Source organism: Salarias fasciatus, chromosome 16 (assembly GCF_902148845.1).
Source record: "Salarias fasciatus chromosome 16, fSalaFa1.1, whole genome shotgun sequence".
Lineage (NCBI taxonomy): Eukaryota > Metazoa > Chordata > Actinopteri > Blenniiformes > Blenniidae > Salarias > Salarias fasciatus.
The window spans coordinates 26179513-26200823 of NC_043760.1; the positions used below are offsets into that span (position 1 = coordinate 26179513).

General features: G+C 40.8%; 2 protein-coding genes and 1 long non-coding RNA gene across 4 annotated transcripts in view; 2 read left to right on the plus strand and 1 right to left on the minus strand.

Annotated features, from left to right (window-relative positions):
* Positions 1–4922: 4922 nt before the first annotated feature.
* Positions 4923–13458, minus strand: slc5a3b (solute carrier family 5 member 3b). 2 transcript variants are annotated; one of them, XM_030111781.1, is made up of 2 exons: positions 13153–13458; positions 4923–9437 (listed from the first exon to the last, which is right to left on the minus strand). In XM_030111781.1, exon 2 carries the CDS (start codon positions 9147–9149, stop codon positions 7014–7016), a length of 2136 nt encoding a protein of 711 aa, XP_029967641.1. In that variant the 5' UTR covers positions 9150–9437; positions 13153–13458; the 3' UTR covers positions 4923–7013. The 2 variants fall into 2 exon arrangements, with proteins under 2 accessions (XP_029967641.1, XP_029967640.1); XM_030111780.1 differs by having other exon boundaries at positions 13096–13458.
* On the plus strand, positions 9426–10101 carry LOC115403029 (uncharacterized). Its single transcript, XR_003933179.1, has 2 exons — positions 9426–9504; positions 10062–10101. It is a non-coding gene; the product is annotated as an uncharacterized LOC115403029 (long non-coding RNA).
* Positions 13459–18063: 4605 nt separating the features above from the next.
* The window catches only part of dop1b (DOP1 leucine zipper like protein B), a 30714-nt gene continuing 27466 nt past the window's right edge, over positions 18064–21311 (plus strand). Inside the window, exons 1-4 of the mRNA XM_030111586.1 lie at positions 18064–18289; positions 20301–20482; positions 20574–20672; positions 21104–21149. Of these exons, the coding sequence (XP_029967446.1) occupies positions 20608–20672; positions 21104–21149 (111 nt within the window). The 5' untranslated portion in view covers positions 18064–18289; positions 20301–20482; positions 20574–20607. The remainder of the gene's footprint in view (positions 18290–20300; positions 20483–20573; positions 20673–21103; positions 21150–21311) is intronic.

Below are 21311 nucleotides of genomic sequence, written 5' to 3' on the forward strand. Positions count from 1 at the left end.
TGCTTGTTGGTCCAACTGCAGGGATCCATAATCACCTTTAAAGGTAAAGCAATAAAACCGCTTGTCCTGCAGTGACGAAGAGGTTAAATTGGTTCCAAGTGTGATTCGTTGATGCATAAAGCCACAACAGTATTATATAATAAGACAGCACAATGTCAGTTGAGACTCTGTCTCAACTTGCATAGATACCTTAGAGTTTAATGCACTCTATATCAATCACAATCTTTTCTTTCATTTGGACAGATGATGGTGTGAGTCACCATATAGGAATTTCACTTGCTGGAGCTCTCTCTACTTTTTAGTTTCTTTTAAACTAATAGCATTTTTAATTTAAAAAAGGAATTAATTAAACAACACAAATTCATTATGCAATATGATGATGTTAAAAGGAAATAGCTTGTGTCACAGGTTTTTCTGTCTTTATTATTCATACCTTTCCAGTGTTGGTTCCTTGGATTCTTTCTGTGCCCTGTTCTCTAGTTTTAGATGACATTGATCCCGTCTGTCTTGATAATTGTAGTCTGTTTTATTTATAATTCATGTCTTCTTTTCATCAAAGCTTTGTTGAGTGTAGTCGACCGTGATCAAAAAGCAGAGCTCCCTCTCAGGGAATCGCTTTTGAGTCAGGTTTTATCCATCTGCTCGTCTTCAGCACTGCTTTATCCAACGGAGGGAATCCCAGCTGGTTAGATCTGCAGTGACAGTCGCAGCACGGTGTGGACAGGTGGTCCGGTTAAAGGAGCATCTCTCTGCAGAATGCTGCCTTTTCAACACTCTGCACAGGTTTTGTATCTCAAGCCTGGTCAGTTGTTGTTATGTTACCGTTCATATCAGTCTGAGTCCAGATCTTGTCTGAGTCCCTGCTGCAGTTACAGTTCGTACCCTGTAACACTCCTTCTGCATATTTGAGAATTTTTTTTTTTTTTTTTTTTAACTTTATTTTGTCTTTTCTTGGAGAAAATCTGGACTTTATCATCAATAAAGAGTCTTGTTTTGAATGTGTCCATCTATCCATCTTCTATACGGCTTTATCCTGATCGGGGGGCGCTGGGGCCAAGGGCGGGGTGCATGTGCATTGCGAACATTGAAGAGGCAACATTTACGAAGCATGTTTTTAATTTAACACTATGAGAACCAAGGCAAGAGAATAAAGACCAGACCCAAAACAAACACTTGAAACGTTGCTCAATGTGAAACCGTCCCAAACACGTTCACTCGTGTTGTACCAACGACTTCAGTCACAAATGGGCTTTGATCGATGATGGATGAGGTTTGTTTTTCTCCTGCATACGATGACTAACATGTTGATCTGCCTTCATTTCTAAACCGAAGTGTGGATTCACCATACATCCCAGCAGCGGTGTTGTTGATCTGTCACCAATCGAGACGGCTGTTGTCGCCGGTCAATTTGACCCCGAAAGACAGGAAAAGGCCCCAGGGTTGTTTTTCTACATTGATACTCGGCTGTTATGTCGAGACCCCCAGACCTCTATTCTTCCTGCTGTTATTTCAAATTGAGGTAAATATTTCCTTTTGCCATTCAAGCCTCATTCCACGGATTATTCCCAGAATCCCTGGCATGCCGCTGAAGTTGAGTCGGGGCTGTGATTGGGGAATGAACGGAATGCATCCACCGTGTTTTGGTCGTATAGTTGAACAGTCGCGCCGCATACCGGACGTGGCTGCTTTCAATGCCGCCACAACTGTTCAAAACATCGGAATAAAAAGGGGAACCTGATAAAAAGTCAAAGCAAACAAACACAAACATGGAAACATCAGCCGGAAATGAAAACGAGTATGAATTAAGTTGCAACCACTGACAAGAACAGGCGTCTTAAATTATGAAATTATGGCAGAAATACAGATTTGAAGTGTTTGTTGTGCCCAGCGTTAAAGTCAACAGGCCAGGCATCGACAATTTCCCACCCTGAAACGATGCAATCACCACTTCCTCCTTCCAAACCCAGCTGTACATTGATGCTACGCTGGTTGCTGCATCTCAGCTGACAGGACTTAATTACATGGCAAACCACGTGGCTCGTAAATACAGTCTCTACTCTTATTTAAGGTCCTTTACCAGGAAAGACACTGTATTTAGCAACGTTAGCATCTCGACATTTCTTCTAAATTAGCAGTGGTAGCCTGATGGAAATCACAGAGTAAATTATGAAATGGTCTTTGTAAATAGTGAGACGGATGGTAGATGCAAGAATATCGAAGTGTAATAAAAAAGAAAGCTGCCATTTAAATCCATTCAGTGGTGTAATGCAAGATCAAGACTCCTCATTTCATTTTATTCAGTCATAAACATGCAGAAATAACCTCAAGGACACAAAAAATTCAGTGCAACACTTTCCAAATTCTTTCATTTATGTGTTTTATTTCCACTGCAAAATACAAAGGTGGATGGCATCTTTACATAGCTCGCAATTTTATTCAATGAGATTCATCTGAATTACAAAGGTGAAAGAAAAATTATACAAATTATCGCCGTGCACATTACACCCCATCACACAAACTCCAAAAACTGCTGCTACCCCTCAGTTCATTGTCAGAATGTTTCAGTTCACTTCTATTTCTTTTATTCAGGCCTAAATGAAGACATTTAGACATGGAAAGTCATCAATACATTTATTACAAGCAAACAAATAGGTTTCATAAGTCAAGATAGATACAGATAGAAAACCAAAAGGACAGCAAAAGAAATTGAGCTTATTTTGACAATTTGGCCCCAAATTCAGTCAGAAAAAGAAGAGCACATCACAGATTTTAAGCTTAGAGTATATGTGTAGGCTCTATTTAATCATTGTCATTATAACACTTATGTGTAATGTAATGTAATACATGACTGAAGTATTATTTAAAAAAGATCCTTCCAAAATGAAATAACTGCAAGCCAGCAATGTAAAAGTACATAAATATGTCTCAATCTCTTGGAAATTGTTTTTTTTTTTTGTCAGGTTTGGTTCAGTTTGCTCATTGAAAGCAGGTTTACTGGATGGATATTGGTCATATTCAGTCACTGAAGTGAATACTCTGCATCTCTCTCGCTCAATGGTTCTTTAAAAAAAAAGTTTCATATTTTATTGCATTATTTTGAAGTTGTTATTGGTTGTTAACATCGAACATGTCATTCAAGGGAGGACATGAGAGTGTAAACCAACACATCACTGTGTGGATTGAAAATTAATCACAAAATATGAATTAAATAGAACATGCTGAAGGCGTGACACTTCATATAATTAAAAAAAATACAATTTTGAAAAATACATTAAAAATTGTTTCTGTATATTTTACATGCACTAAGTTCTTCTTTGGAACTATTTTGTGTACAATAGCCTCGCTCATTGTGTCGACTCCATCCATTTCAAGCATTCGTCTCACATCGCTGTTCGAGATCTCACTGTCCAAAATAGACAATGCACAAAGCATGGCTTGGATGCCAGTACTTTTCCACAAGGACAATATCATTAGTTTCCTCTTGGTAGAGGAGGGAGGGCCCGAGTCAAGCAGGGCAGAGGTTTGTGGAGGAGGATGCCAAATGTTGTGATATGAAGCGAGAAGAATTCAGACTAACTTAACCTGTAACTTCATCACGCTGTCTGGCCACAGTAAAAGAAACATCCACAGGATGAAGTCCGAGTATAGCTTTAACGGAACTGGTCACTTCACACAATCTGCTGGATAAATCCTCCAAAGGATGCAGATCGAAAGTATGATCTCCACTTCGATGAAACTTTACAGTGATGCCAAGACTATGAAGTCTTCAAAATAAAAGCGACGGGGAGTTTTTCAGGTCTGTCCTGTTCTACACGGTATTTTTAAGAGCCTCTGCCATCTGCAGAAAGACAACCAATCAGATTACTGAACTTTCTGAGTGTCTACAAATGTAAAGATATTTTTTCGTTGAATAAATGTATGGAGTGAAAATGGAAAAGAGAAAGGATTCCGATTTGTTTTGACACCTGTACCTTCAGGGGTTTGGAGGCTGCTTCTTTCAGAGCAGAGGTGAATGGAGGCCGGTCTTACACTTATTCAAACACTCAGTCACTCACACTCACTGTTGAGTTGGTGAATCATATATTTATTATATCCTGACTCTCCGTTTCCCAGGATGATGAATCTGAGTGACAGGATGGCTTCAGCTGTCAGCGAGGCAGTGACTCGTCCGCTGTCATGACTCCTGATTAAACATCTTTCAGGAAAAGTAGATGTCCATTTCATTTTGTTTTCCCAGCAGCTCCTCTCCCTCCCTCTGAGTGTGCATGTTGGATTTTAACCTGTTGCTCATGGAGTCACAGGACATCAGTGACATGAGTCACTTTCTAAATGGGAGCGCATGTCGCGCCCTCTGGATAACACCCTCTGATAAAAAGATTAATTCAACACTGACATTCATGCGACACAGAAATACTTTCTCTGACCCACATAATCCCTTCTTTCAATCCTATTCAAAACTATGAGTTATGTGCGGAAAGTATATTTCCATGAGGTAATTTATAATCTACACTCCAAGTCAAAAGTTTAACACACTTCCTTATTCAATGTTTGTTCTTTACTTTCATATATTGTAGATTTATCAAAATTATGTAGTAAACAGAAAAAAATTAAAATAACTCAAAACAAGTTTTATATTTTAGATCTCTCAAAGCAGTCAGCCTTTATTTTGTTGACAGCGCTGCAAACTCTTGTTCTCCTCTCATTGAGCTGCGTGAGGCCGTCACCTGAGACGGTTCATTTGTGCAAATAAAATAGATCTGCAGGCTTTGTGAGGGCTGTTTGACCAAGAAGGAGACCTGACCTGACATCCACAGTCACCTCAGCTAAACCCCATCCAGATGAGATGGACCCACAGGTGCTCAGCTTCTCTGGGAAACTCCTTCAAGACTGTCAGAAAACCATTTCAAGAGGTGTGATGTTTACTAAGGATTAAAGAGGATATGTATTTAAGAAAAGAATGAAGTGGGGATTTGTGAGTCAGTTGCTTTTTTTTTTTTTATATAATTGCATGAATGTTGTGTACTGATACCTGGAATCACCTGATCCTGGACTGGCTCTGAACAGATTGTTCTCATTATCAAAAAGCAACTGATCTTTGAAGCAGCTGATAATCACATGACGGAATGTGAGATTCTGTTGTAGAAAAATAACTGTTGACACTAAAGTGAATCATTTATTCATGAATATAAAGGATGACAACTCATTTGTATTTTTTTGTATCCACAGGAACTTTATTTCAGCCTCTAAAAATAAAATTCATAAAAAATAACATTTATTCTCTCAGAAAGAAAAAATGGGGAGAAACAACATTTTTAAAGCTCTTTTCCATACAGCATTTTTCTCATACAATCTTCCTTGTTATGCATCACTTGTGCCCAACATCGACGGAGAACAACCAAATTATGACGCCGAGACTTTAAACAGAGGTCATTCAACACTGCTGTCAATAATAGAACACACAAAAAAGCATTTTGCACTTATGTTTCTCATATCGCGGGGTTGAGAAGTTGTTGTGTGGAGGATACATTGTGGGAATAATGATCACGATCCAGAAGGCAAACAACTGAAACACTCCGGCAAGAAACAGCTGAAACCTTCCTGTTTTTCATCCTCTCTGCCCAATGAAGGTGAGTGAAAACATACGGAATGAAAAAGCATTTTTATATCAAAGCTTTGGATAGATGTGATCGCTGCACAAAACTTTTTTCGATACTAAACAGTTTCTTATTTCTGCTTCAGTGTTTCCCATTTGGTGGGAGGTTGGTAAAATATGTATGTAAAACATGTTTAAATGATATTTCAGCACTGCAGCACTCACAAATATATAGACACAGTAGATATGCAAGTGTTAAGCCTACAATTGGAGAACTATATATTGTGGGTTTTACAGTGATCTCTGAAAAGCATTGAACACAACAGTAACAGAATACAGGAAACTAGACACACTTCTCAAAAACCTGGAAAACAGAATGAACAAACGCATAAAATACAACCTGATATAGAGTCATAAGCATTGGTATTTGCAGCTTTTTTTTTGTATGATACATGAGTGCATAAAAAGCTGTATGTTGGTTTTGAACAATGGCATAAAGTCACACACCAAAAAATATTACAACATATCACAGTAGTAGAAAAAACATTGTATATGAACTATTAAAAATAGCAATACAGCTGTAGATCTCGTTCTTGTGAAAAGGAGGGAAAATAAAACTACTCTTGTGCTTTTCTCACTGTAGTGTGCTGCTAAGCATGAACATACTCTGAATACCAAATAGTAACCACAGCAGAAGCTTCACTAATGGACTCAGATACAATATTTCCAGTTTTGCAGAATTTATAACAGAGCCTTGATGAACAACAGACTGGGATACAAATTAAAACAAGTTCTATCAAGCAAATGGAAAAACAAAACAAAAAAATATATATTTGGTGAAAACATGAAAAACAACCTTGCAGGGCACAATACAAATCTAAGCAATAACATATTAGAAATTCTACCAATATAGCTTAGTCAAAGTCACTCAAACAAAACTGTCATGGCTTCAAACTGAATCATTTAAGTTAATGTAGAGATATGACTGCTACAGCAACTAAGACACTCAACGGGAATTTTTTTTTTTAATCACAAATTACATAGATTCTTTCACAATGAAATAGACAAGTGCATGTGTCAGATAAGGCATATAACAAATTCAAAGTTTTATAAATCCCAGTTTGAATGCAGGATTAACAAGCGCTGTACAAACTGGACAAATAAGTGCCAAAGAAGAGTTGGTCATAGAAATACTTTGTTTTCTTCTTCTTAATGAGGCTTTAATCATTTAAAAAAAATGATTAGAATAAGCTTAAATCCCTGTTAAGAGAGCTACAAAAGACAACTGTAAATATTACAGACAGAGCTTCTCATATCTGAAAATTCAACCCTTCGCAACAGGCTGAAGCGTGACAGACACCTGTAAAAAAAGCAGCTACAAACCCCACACCAGTCCCTGTTAGTCCAGCGCAGGGCTTCACTACAGTGAGAAATAAACAAACATGAAGATGCCCACACAGCAGACGCACAGCAGGCCCAGGTTGAGGAATATCTTCACTCTTGGCGGTTCATACAACATTTCTGCAATCGCTCTGGCTTCATCTTCTGCCAATTTGGGCTGAGTGCTTTTTGTTCCGTCTTCATATCCACAAAAGCAATCCATTAGACGCATGCACTGACTGGATCTCCCATCAGCACTCAAGTCTTTGTCTTCTCTGATCCTCTCCATCCCTCCTCTACTGAACTGTTCTGCTGGGGTGGTGGCTGGCGACGTTTCAGTACTTGGGGTCGCCGGGTCGTGGTCGGTGGACGGCACTAAGAGTCTGACATCCGCGCCGTCCGGGCACTTCTCTTTTTGTACATCTGGGGGGATTTCTTTATGGAAGCGACCGTCACCGTTATAATGGTTCTTCTCTGTAAGGTGATACGCTTCATCTCTGTTCTTCGGGGGAACCTTTTCAATGTTGCGAAGGCCCCAGACCGTGGTAGTACGAACCTGGTCCTCGTTCGGTGGAGGTGTGCAGAGACTAACTATCACTGCCACCAAACCAGAGATCCAGAAGAGCCCGGCCGCAAAATACATGTAGTGGACATGAACGATGAATGCGGGCCTGTCGTCCGGCTGGTCACAGCGAGGTTGCCGGTAGATGAAAGCCAAGATCAGTCGTAGGGTACCGAGTGTGAAACCGGTCATACCTCCCCAGAAGGCACCTGTTTCATTACACCGTTTCCAGAAGACACCGAGCAGGAAGAGGGCTGCGATTGGTGGGGTGAGGTATCCAGCAACTTCCTGGATGTAGAGGTATGTCTGCCCTCCTTGCATCTCAATGATGACAGGGACCCAGGCAATGCTGATTGCGACCATCAACACGACAAACATGCGGCCGACAATGAGGAGCTCGCGCTGGGACGCCGCCTCCCGAACTGTTTGGTAGATGTCCAGAGTGAAGATGGTGCTGGCACTGTTGAAGATTGAGTCGAGATCGCTCATCAGAGCTGCGATCATGACCGCCATCATGAGGCCCCTGAGTCCCACGGGCATCACGGCCATAACCAGGCGCGGGTAGGCGATGTTCGAGCAGCCGGCCTGAGAACCACACACTGCCATGCAGTGCTCTGGGCCGATGCAGGCAATCTCATCCGCAAACAAGATGCGGGAGATCATTCCTGGAATCACGATCACAAACATCGGCAGGATCTTGAGGAAGCCTGCCATGAGAGTTGAGCATTTGGCGTGAGCAATGTTCTTTGCTGCGAGAACTCTCTGAACAATGACCTGGTCTGCGCACCAATACCAGATGGATGCAGGGGTCTGGCCAAGAATGAAGCCTGGCCAGGGGATGTCTTCATCCAGGGGACCTCGAAGGATGCGCAGGGAGTTCGGTTTGGGCTCGATGCGACAAGAAGGGGAATAGGTGTAGTTTCCAGTGGCTATTATAGCAGTGACATTAGGAACTGCCTGCATGTATTTAGTTCTGACACCGTCCAGTCCACCAACCTTGATCAGGCTCATGATAGTTAACGTCAGGGCTCCACCGATCATCAGCACTGCCTGAAGGGCGTCCGTGTACAGCACTGCTATGAGCCCACCGGTGACGGTCAGTAGAGCGGTCATGCTGATGAGCAGAACAATAGACAAATACAGGTTCCACCCCAGGGACTCCTGAATAAACAGAGCTCCGGCGTATAAGTCCACAGACAGCTTGGTAAAAATGTAAAGTAACACAGACAAGCAAGCAAAGTACACCTTCAGCCTGTTGCCACCATAGCGTTTGGAGAGGTACTGTGGCATCGTGAAGACTCCCGAGTGGATGTAGACTGGGATAAACACCCAGCCGAGCAACTGCAGAAGTAGAAGTGCATTAAACTCCCAGGCTCCTACAGCAAAGCCACTCGCTGCTCCCGACCCCGCCAGGCCTATGAAATGTTCACTGCCAATGTTGCTGACGAAGAGCGACGCCCCGATCACTATCCAGGTCATAGAGCGTCCGGCCAGGAAGTAGCCTTTCACAGTGCTGCGATTGGCCTTCCACATAGCCAAACACCCGATGGCAAGCACCAGCATGAAATACAGGCCAACCACAGCGATGTCCGCTGCTTCCATTCCAGGGCCCATTTTGAAAGATCACCTTTAAAATCTCTCTTCTTCGAAAGAATCGCAGCTATCTCAAGCTTTCCAAAAGAAAAAAAAAAGTGTCTATAAAGTCAAGGCAAAGGAAGCAATTGTTTAAAAAGAGGAATGCTCTGCTTGGTTTGCTGTCTGGATGGAAGCTGTAGAATCCACCGTCAGGTCAAATTCACTAGGTGCTCGTTGGATGGGGTCATCCGTCGGCACTGAGGTCGTTCTAGTTTTAGTGGAGGATGCTGCAGGCCTCTGGTCTAGAAAAGCCTAGAGTTAACATTCCTGCAAGACAGCAAAGACAAACACCTCATTAGAGCCTTGATTTGAGAGAACAAGACACCAAACACAAGTGTGTTACAGTCCAAAAAGGTTCATTGGTCTTCCAAGTTATAATCCAAAACAAAGGTTCATTTCAAAAGACCAGGGAGGTATTTTGTTATTTACCTGACAGTTTCGGCAGCTGTCAGCTGTCTTCTTCAGAGAGTCACGTGATGTTGTGGTGACGTATCTTGTCAGCTGATTTATACAGGTTTTGGCGCTATTCTCCCACTGGTGGAAGCGGGAGAACAGCGCCATCTGCAGTCCAACTTCTTGAGTACAGCATCCCAGGTGTGTACAGCACCTGGGATGCTGTACTCAAGAAGTCGGACTGCAGATGGCGCTGTTCTCCCGCAGGTGTGTACAGCACCTGGGATGCTGTACTCAAGAAGTCGGACTGCAGATGGCGCTGTTCTCCCGCTTCCACCAGTGGGAGAATAGCGCCAAAACCTGTATAAATCAGCTGACAAGATACGTCACCACAACATCACGTGACTCTCTGAAGAAGACAGCTGACAGCTGCCGAAACTGTCAGGTAAATAACAAAATACCTCCCTGGTCTTTTGAAATGAACCTTTGTTTTGCAAGTGTGTTACACTTGACAACAGCCTCTGTGATAACAAGATAACAACATACAGGGCTGCTTAACTGTCACTTGTATCAAACTAGACATCACATCACAATCCACAACATGAAATCATAAAAACACCTCATGAAACAAACCATCGGTATGGAATAATAGTCTGTAATACACACGGCATAATAAAAAAAACACTGGTTTAAAGGTGCATTAAGGAGTTTTACAACCTTAAAAATACTTATTTTCCACCATAAATATGTTACACATTTTTAATGATGTGTACAATGTGCCCTGACATATTCATTACAAGTACCGCTAACAGTGCTAAATTGTCACTTGAAAGTTGCAGTGCCGGTCCGGCACCAGAATTTTTTGGGGAGAATTTGAAAGGAATGACATAATGCACGCTCCGGCTGGCTAGGTTTCGTCTTGTCCGCCATTACTCCGCCAGATGCTTAGTGAGCAACAACTGAGCAGGATCTCCCAGAAAGTAAGAAAAGACTGGCTTCTAGCACTGCCACAGCTCCAGCACAGACTCCACCAGGTAAAAGAAACTTAAATCTTACTTGAGCGCTACTAAACGAGCGAAGACGGAGTTCCCTCTTCCGTGCATGCGAGCCACAGGGACGAATTTTTCACTAAGCTGCATTACGCCCAAGGCCTGCAGGGGGCGCCGTTTCGCTTAAAACGTGCAAATTCCTTAAGGCACCTTTAAATGACTTCAGTTAAGGTACTGTGGTATTTTTCCTGCATCAGTCTTTGGGTTTAACCTGCTCATGACTTTCCTCTCTAATCCGCTGGAGACAAAAGAATCCAAGCAATGCGACTGTAAGAACTTCTAGAAACATTATGTAAGACATCAAAAATAATGCAAGCAAAATTGTAAGGACAAAGACACTGCAGGTAGCCTAGCATTAACTGAATAAGCAAACAAGTCTGCAATTCATAATATACACATAACGAACACGCCTGCATTCGAAAGCACAAAATATGTGGGGAAAATCCAAAAGACAGTCTTGTGGTTGCAGCCCCAGCCTAGTCAACAATTTTGTAGTTTTGACCATGAAAAATTAAGTATTAAGAAAAATGCAAAGGCTAACAAGGCATGACCTCATCCCACAAAAACACTGATTAAACACAATCAATATATTTTAAATTCTCATGCTGATATCACTGTCTACACAGCTTATACCAGAAATAAAGCCACAAAACAGATTCAACAACGGTTGAGGACACACACACACGCAGAGGCCTCTGGAGGTTTTAGTCTGGCATGCATGTTAGAAAATAACCCCACGCTTTCGTCTTCACAGCCATGCTCTGTGCATAACCATCTATCGCAGAAAAAGAAGTCTTTGTTTTCATTTTACCGTCTCATCATCAAGGGCGACACTCCATGTGCTCGCCATAAACTGCCTAAGAGACTCTGGCTCTAAAAAACAGCAATGTCATTCAACAGATAAACATAAATGTGATTTGCAAAGTTACATAATACAGAATTCTGGCAAAAAACATTTTCATTTCAGAGAACTCTCACTCTGCGCACAGCTGCAGGTACCATGAGAGGGCAGTAAATTTAAATAGGATTGTCTGGACAAATTATTGCATCTTAATTGACTGGTGGAAATCTATACCAGGAAAGTTGTAGGAATGTCTCAAAGAAATGTTCTTGTTACAACATACAAGAAGAAACATGTGACTGGTTCCAGATTTACTTGACAGCAGAACATAATCCCAAACACAAGTAGTCAGTGTCATTAAATACTACTTTAAAGAGGCAGATTAGTCTCTCTACTAGAAGTAATGACGTGAGTCATACAGATGTTAACATCACGGAGTGTGTTTGACCTTACATGAAGAGAGAAACCCTTCGTCCACTGAAGCTCTGGACTTGTTTCTGAAAGATGTTTCAAACAGCCTACCTGCACTGAATCTGTTCATTCATTTTACACTGTACCTGATCAAAGTTAACTGTTTTTGTTCTTATTGTGGAACATTATGTGCAGTGCTATGGAACAGAAAAACGCCAACGTCAAGTAATTAAGAATTTGTACTTTGCTACTGCATACTTTTCAAGCATTTGTGCTTGAACATATATTTTTCCTAAAACCTGCTCTTTCTTTGCATCTATGAGAAAGATTCTTAAAGGATTAGTGCACCTGACGGCAACAAATATTGACAATGAAGGTGAAGAAGTTTGCAAATTGATTGATTAAGTCACACCAACAAAGTTTTTCCAAGAGAAAGTTTTGAATTGAAGTCATGTTTAATTTAAAGCCATGCGAGGTTAATACCATTGCAACATTTTTCAGTGTGATACAAGTTGACTTGTGGTTTATGTCATTGCTGGTTGCTAAGCTGGCATATCCATGGTTTCACTGTAACATGGTGCTTAATTTATCTTTCCTTTGGTGCACCTGACAACCTGTTAATTCTTTACTTTTCATTCAGTAAATGGGTTAAACATGAACTTTTGTCAAAGTTTCTCCACATTAGCATTGTTTCATCAAGAATGTGAGACCTTGCCACCTCTGAAGCGATGTGTAGTCAAGTGTCAGTTAAACATTAATCTTGTTCAGCCACATTTCTTCAAGAAGGCAACAGCTGCTCTGATCAAATTATCTGTAAAAGGGGGAGGGGACACTGCATTGCTCTTTTGTTTGCTGTTAAAACATTGAGCCTTGGTTGCAGGTAAAAGCCAGCTGACGCCTTCACGAAGCAGTGTGCATTGTTGATTGCTGCTGAACAGAACAATGAGGCTTTAACACAGGTCCAGATGTGTCTGACAGCCTCAGAGGCGACGCCAGCGCAGTCCCAGTCCAGGCGAGGCGAGTGGATTCAGACGCACCAATCAGGTGCTCGGAAATTTCTAGAACAGTCATTCATTCATCTGCATCTTCAAGGGGGGGTTCGTGTCCTCATTATAGCCCAAACACAAAGTGCTAATACACAATAAAACGAGGCTGACATATGACCGTAACACGGCGTTTATACACAGACTCACCGGCTGCACAGTCACGACAGAGAACACTAAACATGTACCTTGTTAGCTTAGTGTTAGCGCTAAGGATGCTAAAGCCGCTTTCCGGGGGCTCCGACCTGTGGACCGCACCGCGCTTCTCCTCGACCTCCACAGCCTCGCAGCCTCCTGTCTCCGGGGTTTGGTTTTGTTTCTCCTGCGGTGATGCCTCCGCTCCCCTCCTCCTCTCTGCTCTTGTCCTCCCCTCTCTCCTCTCCTTCTTATAGTTACCGCCGCTCCACGCCCCGCACGTGCGGCACACCCGTGACGCGCTGCCGCTCCAAACACCTCCGAGAGATTCTCCCCGCCGCTCGCAGTCCCGCACTTTTGATTTCACCTGTGATATTTATCAGAGCACATAAAAAGGACAGAGGCATTTGAAGTGTGGCTTACAAAATTGAGAAGGCAGCAGGCGGCTGAACAAACACGCCCACCTCCTTGAACACGCGGAAAAGCCTTCACCCTGTGATGCTTATCTTGTTTTTTATTAGAGTTGGAATCATCTTACTAACCTGATCATAACACTGTTTTGCAATTACTGAATAAAATAACGTTATTTGTCTAAGCACACCCTGGAAGAAATGGGGCAAAACTTCAAAAGAAACCATGTATATGAATGAAATATTTGCCCAGTCTGGGGCATTTCCTGCTTCAAAAATCTATATTTGTGTCCAGTTTCTGTAAAGTTTAAACAACAACAACAACAACAACAACAACAACAAACACTTTAATAATTGATACTGTTATACAACATGGAAATTCTAGAAACGTCTGCTTCTTTAGCTTGGTGCAGGTAATCCATTACATGTAAATACTGCAGATTAACAGGAATTAAAAACGTCAATTCTGATAAACGTCAGAAAAGATGTTTTCATACTAACAGATCCTTCTATGTAAAAGTAGATTATGAGCCGAAGTGGTACAGCTCTGTTGTCTTCTCAGCTCAGAGAAACTTCTGGAAACTTCTGACCTTGCTGATTACAGAAGTCAGTCTGCTAATCAGGCTTAAGTTTTTAATCAGGCAATTTTCCAAAACAGCAAACAACTGCTTGTTTTGATAATGCAGCAGAGTATCAATGTTTTATATGACCATCATGTTGACCTAATTCATTTATCAAAGCCTCTCAGGAAAAGCTTCAGCCCATACCTCTATTATAATGCACATCAGAAAATACATCGAAACCTATTTATACACATCTGTTAACATTTTTAACATGACTGACTGTACACAGAATAAAAGTTCTTTGAAAATCATCTGTCAATTCATCAAGAGGAAACAGCACATTTTACAACAGAAGGATTAAAGCCACCACTCATAACCAATTATAACAGCCTGCTTTGCTGCTACTGTCAACACAGTGTAGTGGGATCAAGGAGGATGAGTGTTTGTATTGCTTAAAGATTGGAAAATTGATTATTATTGCGGTCAATTTCCAGTGAAATCCAAAAGAAGATATATACACAAATGGTATCTCAGTGCTTTATTAAGTGTGTGTGGGGTTGTAGTTTCTGTCTATATGTAACCTTGAAATAAACCTGATAATAATAATAATGATGACAATAATTATAATAACAATAATAATAATAATAATAGATTTGATTCTGATAGTATTTATCTTAATATTTGTGAAACACTGTATAATGTTGTAAATTATGTTGATTCTATAAATCCTTGCCATATTTATTGTTATTCTGTTGTATTATTTGTTTGTCTCTCAATTCCTTCTATTTATATCTTATACTTGTGCCTTTGTAAATTTGTTCCTTCTGTTGTCTATGCTTGCACCTCCACCAGAAACAAATTCCCCATATAGGCTACTGTAGGTAATTAACCTGCTTCTGATTCTGATGTGACACAGAAAACCATGATAACACAGCTGTACCATTGTGGCACTCATGATCAGTCATGTTGTAATAATTACGACAAACATCTGTGTCAGCAGACTCTGCTGTCCAATGAGAATATGATTAAACTGGTTGACTTCCAGCAAACGTCCTCCAAGGCCTCTCAGCTCTGCGTAATACAGAGGAGGAAAACAGAGTAAATTTCCACTCACTCCTCCAGACAGATCTATTGGAAATTTCCACTGAGTGAGAAACTACGTTTCCCAGCATGCACCGCGCGCCTGAATGAAGACTGTTCCGGCCGCACCGGAGAACACCGGATGACGTCACCGCGACAGAATTTGTCCGCACCGTATATAAACATCACCGGAAACACCATGCAAGACATTTAACTGATTCTTTTAATTTAATTTTCAATGAGTAATTTTGGTTATATAAATGTTCATCTGATCTAATTTATATATAAAAAATATATAGCAAGTATATAGCTCAAAAGTTCTCTGGCCATTTTATCAGGTACATTGTGTGAGTTTCTTTTAGAATTATATAAGGCTGAAGAATTTAAGCCTTCAATTTCAGATCACACCATCTGAATGTTGCAAGACTGAGGCTCATCAGATCAGGAAACTTTTACCCAATCTTCTTTTGGCCAACTCTGCTGTGAACTGCGGCCTCAGTTTCCTGTCCTTGGCTGGCTGGAGTGGCAGCTGGTGTGGTTTTCTGCTGCTGTAGTCCCTCAGCATCAGAGCTCAAACCATCGCCCTCTGACCTCTGAAAAGGCAATTTTGATCAGAAAACTGCCTCTCACAGTTTGGCTTTTGGAAACATGGAAAGATAGACAACTCATTGGAATATTGATATAATTTAGTTATAAACAAGCTTTTGTATGTGTCGGCAATAACTGTGCAATTATTTACTTACAATTATAATTTAGCTGTAGACCTGTTTATAGGAAAGACTTTTCCCCATTCAGGATTACTTGCAGTTTATACTCTCTAAATCTGTTTACAATTACACTGTTTAAATAGATACAAAGTACCACAGTAGGGAATCTGTTAAGAGTTATTCAGTTATTTCTTTAAGTGAAAAAAACCCAGCTCCCTAGGCTGAGATTAACAATAAAGTCTTTGTTTCCCCTCCCCCTTACTTGGCTGATTAGAAACACCAGAACACTCTATTGTGTGTACAGTATACACACATGGCCATAGCTTCCCCTCTGTGTGAGGATAAAGGCACAGCACTGTTAGATTTGAGTGAACTTCCCTCTTCAGACCGGCTATGGAGATCCTGGGGAACAGGACAGATATCAATATCTGTGTGATGCATGTGAACATGAATTTTCCAAAGCAATGTCAGATGTCATAACTGGTATGATCTTTATATTGCACACACCAACAAATGTGCAAAATTTTCAATTTCTATTATTATTTTATTTTTGTTTTCAGAACTTATAGATAGATAGATAGATAGATAGATAGATAGATACAGTGAAATGAAATCAAAGAGCATTGAAATATTGTTTACGTGTGTTGTTGCGCCAAAAACATTTCACACATGCTCATTTTTAGATGGTGGGACCCAAGAGAAGAATTTGTATTAAACTCCTTGCAGGAAAGGGACCCAAGCCATTAATTAACTGAGGATTGTCTCACGGTGAAGCTCACTACCATAGTGCCTTGCCATCTATTTAGGGGCAGACATCATAAGTCTCACTTCTTTCTATTTCTTTTCATTCCTTGAATGAAACAAATAAAATCAATCAATCAATCAATCAATCAATCAATCAATCAAACCCTGCAGGCCATTCTCAGTCTGATTGAATAAACTGTAGTGCAAGCTTTTCAAATCATTTCTCTACAAATCCCCTGACTTAAAAATAATTACAAATCTGTTGGCACTTCTTAAATATCCTAAAAGTCTTCTGGACTTGAAGTGATCAAGATGAAAGGGAGTAATTACGATCTGATAAATAATTGGTTGTGATATTTGTCTTGCTGGGGTGAACAGTGCATGATGTGGCTTGTGTGCTTGTTGTATGAGTGAAAACAGACGCATTCAGCCATTGTGAAATTATCTTGCCCAATATGACTGTTACTATGGGTCAACTGGAGCAAAATGATAGTTACAGGGAGTTACGACACTGTAACTTAATTTTAAGAGGGATATCAGTGTAAATCAAGTCTTGTCTCATGGCATGCAATGTTATCCAGTTTAATGGGAGAATTGCAGTAATTCTTGATTCTTCGTTTTCACAAATGTTCCATGAAGTGTGGAATCATATTTTTAAAAAAAATAAAGTTGGTTTTAGATTTTTATACAACACCTGAATACCTGGATGAATTTAAATAATAATAATAATAATAATAATAATAATAATAATAATAATAATAATAATAATAATAATAATAACAATAATAATTAAACAATAAAATAAATGCAATTAACAACAGGCTTTGTCACACCATATCATTCTTGTGTCGCACAGATATATATTTTGAAATAAAAAACTCTTTAAAATTGTATTTGTACAGCTTTAGTGGTTATTTTTCATATTTTGAAACTGGTAGCAGAGGGGCGTGATAAACAATAACTTCTGGTACTGTGGCTCCACCTGTCGGTACATATGTGGAATTGCAAAATATAATTTATTTTTAATTTCATTGTTCTTAAGCTTTTGTGAAGAGAGCTATGAAAATGATTATTTCTAATTCTTCCACGTCACTGAAAAAGAATGAAAAATCTTATGTACTGACACATTTAAAGTTGTAACAATACATTCAACTGAGTGTGACCAATATAAAGACAACTAATACTGTGTTTAATTGTTAAAAGCCAATGCGATCTTGTTAGAGTGCTGCTGGCCTGTGAAAGCATCTAACAGTGAGGTGAGATGTTTGTAAACACTGCACATCCTGGAATATACCAACACCCGGGGGGGGGGGGGGGGGGCGGAGTCTGAGAGCATTAATTCTCTATCTTATCCCTACACAAGGAAAACTGGTTTTGTTTTTCCTTCAGCATTACTAAGTATGAAATTTCCCGTGTCTACTCAGAGATGACATTTACAAATCAAATATTGCAACACCGTTCAAGAATCTTCCCACCCCCGTCCTCCGTCCGCCAGGAAGTGAGCCGTGCCTCCGCGGCAGATCCGAGTTTGACTTCAGTGTTTGACTGGGGATCCCGCTCCGTTTTGACTACCAGTGTTAGTACTGCGGGGACAGTTTGTCTCCGCACACGCTCCTTCTCAGGGCAAATACGTCAAGTTTCTTTGGCAAAGAGGAAGATGCGCCGTCAGAACCAGGCTGTTCCTGTTTATTCGAGTCGGACTGGTTTTACTTATGTGCGGCTCGACGCATCCTGCGCTTGCTGGTGAGTCACTGATGCACCTGATAGCGAGCAGATTGTGTTTGTGGCGGGACGTTTTGTTTTAAATACACTGCATTGCTATCACCAGACAATCTATACGATTTAATTGCGTTTATATAGTTTATTTTCTTTTTGTTCAAAAAAGAAAAGAGAAAACGCACAATATTCCTGCATAAGCATCCTAGTCTTTGAGGCAGCGCTGTTGTCATCCAGTCTGAGCTCTGAGCTCGTGCTGTTACATAACAACAATCAGCAGCCGGCTGTACTCATGCTACAGTGGACTCACGGGCCAAAAGCTGCTGTCAGCCAGCTCTGATCTGGCCACGACCCATGCTGCTGCATCTACCGTGCACCCTCATTCAATCTGGTGATGGTGTTAGTCAGGTGACTCAGCTCACTGTGTGTGTGTGTGTGTGTGTGTGTGTGAGACCCACCGTAGCCTGCTGAAATGTATGCTTTTTTATCTCATCTTCAGTTTTACCGATACATTCAGAGAGGAAGTGAGAATGTACACTTTGTTCTGCCAGAACAACATGATTTGGTTGTAAACCTGCCACTTATCACTAAACAGACTATATTTCCTTCATGTTTGTACACACAGAAGATGAGTAAACACGCTAAAAAGAAAATAACCAGAACTCTGCACAGAATGACATTTGCTTATCCTAAAACAAGTTATTGCACTTTAGATTTGAAAGTTTCACTTCTCACAATAATATTTGTGGAGCCACAGCACACTCGAAATTCAACTCTGAGAAGTGGTGGGATTGTGGCCAGGTTTTTGGAATTTTAATCACAAGTGTATCATGTGCCTAAATATGTGTGGGTGACCTGAAGAGAAGGAAATTACACTTCACTGTATGTGTATAAAGTAATTTCTCTGTGCTTCCTGAAAAAAACGTTGGTAACACTTTACTTTAAGCACCATAACACATTATAAGTAACACTCATACATGATCACAATGCTTTATAACTCACTATACAGCACTATACAGCATAGGATTAGGGTTAGGATTAGGGTTAGGGTTAGGTCCTGGCATTGTGATCATCTATGAATGTTTATAACTATAGCTACACGTGTTATAATGGCATTATAATGCTTTATAAATGTACTTATGTGTTATACAGGGGGGCTTCAAATAAAGTGTTACCAAAACTTTTACATTTATCATCAGTGATGATGATAAACAATGATCACGATGATTCTTGTGTTTTATTGCGACACTCCCTCTGCACTCATCAGGTGGCTTATTTTGCACAGTCAGAGAGCCGCTGTTATCTGCTGTTTGCAGGGCGGATGTTGACTCTGAGCGGTGTACCTTGTTGCTGATACATATAAATCTGCTTTAAAGAATGTGAGAAGGGAATGGAATCAGAAAGTCTTGAAATAAAATGATCCTATTATCCATTTTTTAAACTGCTTTATTGAGACAAAGTTTACAGGAAGCTGTAGCCAGTCACCTGATAATGAATTAAAGGCACTTTACAGATTAATTGATCACCAAGCCAAGGCAGAGGGGAAAACAGTCACATGCTCAGATCATTTAAAGCCAATAACCACACATCAATTGCATTTTAACTTAAACCAGCTTATTGAGAGGCAAGTGTACAAACCCACTGCACCACAGGTGAAAGATGAAACTTTGCAGAAAAATCTCATCCTGTGCTGGAAGTTTTCAGATTTTGTGTTTAGTTATCAGTTAGTAAGTAAGTTAGAAAAATTTTATTTACATAGCACCTTTCCCAGAACAATTGTTACAAGGTGCTTCACAGATAAAGTCAAAAACAACAATAGCGATAAGAAATCACATAGACAGTATGTATTACTGCCAAGGCAGTGCTGATCAGAGGGTCAACAATGCTTTCTTAAACAGAAATGTTTTCAGGTGTTGTTTGAAGACATCCACTGAGTCCAGGGAGCTTAGGTCTGGAGGAAGCTTGTTCCAGAGGCGAGGCACAGTGGATATGAATGAGCGGTCGCCCCTGGTTTAGCTCTCTTCTCTCTTTCTATCAGGCCCTGCAGAGTAACCTGCGTTACTTGCTGCTGCCCAAGCGGCTGATCATCGGGAAGCGTCTGGCTCAGTGCCTGCACCCGGCGCTGCCCAGCGGCGTGCATCTCAAAGCTCTGGAGACCTACGAGGTCATCTTCAAGATCATTGGAACAAAATGAATTGCCAAAGATCTGTTTATCTACAGGTAAAGAAGCTTTTTTTTTTTTTTTTTTACTGCTTCAAGGAAAATGCAGTCTTTTTATGGTGTGTGCTTAATGTGTGTGTTTGTGTTTTAGCTCGGGGTTGTTCCCGCTGTTGGGCCACGCGGCCATGGCAGTATGGCCTGTGCTGCTGACACTGTACAAGCGTTACTACGGACTGGAGGTTTATGACAGGTGAGCTGAAACAGAGAATTTTTCGAACTTTCAGCATCTTGGGTTTTTTTTTTGGATTCTTTTATTTACACCCATATGTGCCATTCTGGTATTTTCTCATGTCATGAAACTCCTTCAACCTATTGCAGTAGAACAAAGGCTGTCACGCTCTGACAGGTTATCTCTGCTGAAGTGGACAGTAAACATGCTGATTAGCATCTATTCAGGATCTGTCAACTTGCTGCCTCTGTGGACTGGAGCCAGTGTCATGAAGTAATCAGGAAATTCTGAAATCTGTGACTCAGGTTTGACCGACATGTTTGGCAAAGGTACAGAGTCCCAGGATCGCACACTGCCTTCCGTTCTGTGGAACAATGGATAACTGGGTCTGTTTGGTTTGAGACTGGAGGTTACTCATTAATATCTCCTCTTCCTCCTCTCCCGCCCTGCAGGACCGACGCTCTGCTGGTCAAGCTGTCCCTGCTGGTGGGGCAGCAGGTCTTCTACGTCGCCCTGTGGGGCAGCATGCTGGTGACGCCCATGAAACTCATTCAAGAATGTTGAAAAGCCATCAGAATAAGCTTAAATCCCTGTTGAGAGAGCTACAAAAGACAACTGTAAATAGTAAAGACAGACCGTCTGAAATCTGAAAACTCAACT